Here is a 1,308-nt window from a genome sequence, read left to right as displayed (position 1 = left end):
ACTCCCAGCGCCAGCGCTCTCTGCAGTCGAAACCAGTCCGGACTTGTGCAGCTGCCACTGTTCCTCCTCACAATAAGATTATTGATGCATAACAACATTTCATGATGGCAGGGAGGAAAAGGGGGAAAAAAAGCCAAAGCAAGAGAAGGAAAGGGGAGGGGAGGCATGACTCCCCAGCCCAATTCTCACCTTTTATTTGAGCTTCATATTCGGCAATGATCTCTTTGTCTTTCTTGAACTTAGTTTGAGATGACATCTTCCAATGTGGCCAAAGGCACTGACAGGCTGTTGGATTTATTGCTCCTTTTCTTCCGAGTCCTCACTCCAACCCTAGTAATCACACGGCTCTGGTCGATTTCACAGGTGTAGGGGGCTAATCTCTTTCACTCCGCTGCAGAGCCAGCGGAAAAATCCCTCTCGTTCTCAGAGGAAATTTCTCTTTACTTGGCGAGAAAAATGTCTCAAGTAGCTTGGTCTGGTCAACTCCTCTTGCAGAAGAACCACCACCCTAGGAGCACGGTAACCTGCCCGAGATTTTCAAGATTTTTCTTCCAAAAAAATAATAACCAAGAGCACTCACTCTCACACTCTCTCTCACACACACACACACAGTCACACACTCACGCGTGCACTGGCGCACTCATCCAGCCATGCACACATGCAGTCGTGATGCACACTCACACACCCTCACACCCGCTCACCCTCTCACACACACACACACACACATCCACAAGAGGCGCGGCGCCTCCTTGGTCCTGCAGTCAGCCTCCGGCTGGTTTTCCAAGGCTCTGTTAAAGAGATGGTCAGGTTGCCAAAGGGCCGATCATCTCGCATCCTCCCTCCCTTCGGCGCCTCTGCTCCGATATACAGTGAGGCTCAAAGCCAGGAGAGCGAGGTGGAAGTTCTTCTGCTGCAAGGCTTAAGCTCCGTGAACCGGAGGCTGGACTGCACGCCCTGCAGGGCTGGCCGAGTGCTCGCCCACCGCTCTCGTCACCAAGCTCCACCTCCCGGATTTTATAACAACTGACACATTGTAGCCTACTGGAGAGCAGAACTCACTGCAAGCAAAAAGAGGAAGAAAGGCTCACAAAAGGGAAGGAGGCAGGAAAAAGAGCTGGGCTGGGGAGGCCTGAGAGGCCCCTGAAGATTCCTACCATTGGCAGTTGGGTTAGGAATTCTTCCTCCAAAAACTCCAAAAGGTCCACCTTTTCTTTGCAACATGCAATTTAATTCAATTTCTCAAGCAACGACTGTGTGACAGTTCGTCACTCTGCCTGATTGTCTAGCGGAGGAGAGGGGCTGATCCAT

At 51.3% G+C, this 1,308-nt stretch overlaps 1 protein-coding gene across 3 annotated transcripts in view; it reads right to left on the bottom strand.

The window, feature by feature from the left end:
• SRGAP3 (SLIT-ROBO Rho GTPase activating protein 3) overlaps nt 1-957 on the bottom strand; it is a 243,994-nt gene extending 243,037 nt beyond the window's left edge. For all 3 annotated transcript variants that reach the window (XM_010828406.1, XM_010828404.1, XM_010828405.1), the window contains exon 1: nt 190-957. In XM_010828406.1, the coding sequence (XP_010826708.1) occupies nt 190-256 (67 nt within the window). In that variant the 5' untranslated portion in view covers nt 257-957. The remainder of the gene's footprint in view (nt 1-189) is intronic.
• Nucleotides 958-1,308: the final 351 nt, after the last annotated feature.

The sequence above is a fragment of the Bison bison genome, unplaced genomic scaffold (assembly GCF_000754665.1).
Source record: "Bison bison bison isolate TAMUID 2011002044 unplaced genomic scaffold, Bison_UMD1.0 scf7180017864492, whole genome shotgun sequence".
Taxonomy (NCBI): domain Eukaryota; kingdom Metazoa; phylum Chordata; class Mammalia; order Artiodactyla; family Bovidae; genus Bison; species Bison bison.
This window is presented reverse-complemented; position numbering and strand designations above follow the sequence as displayed.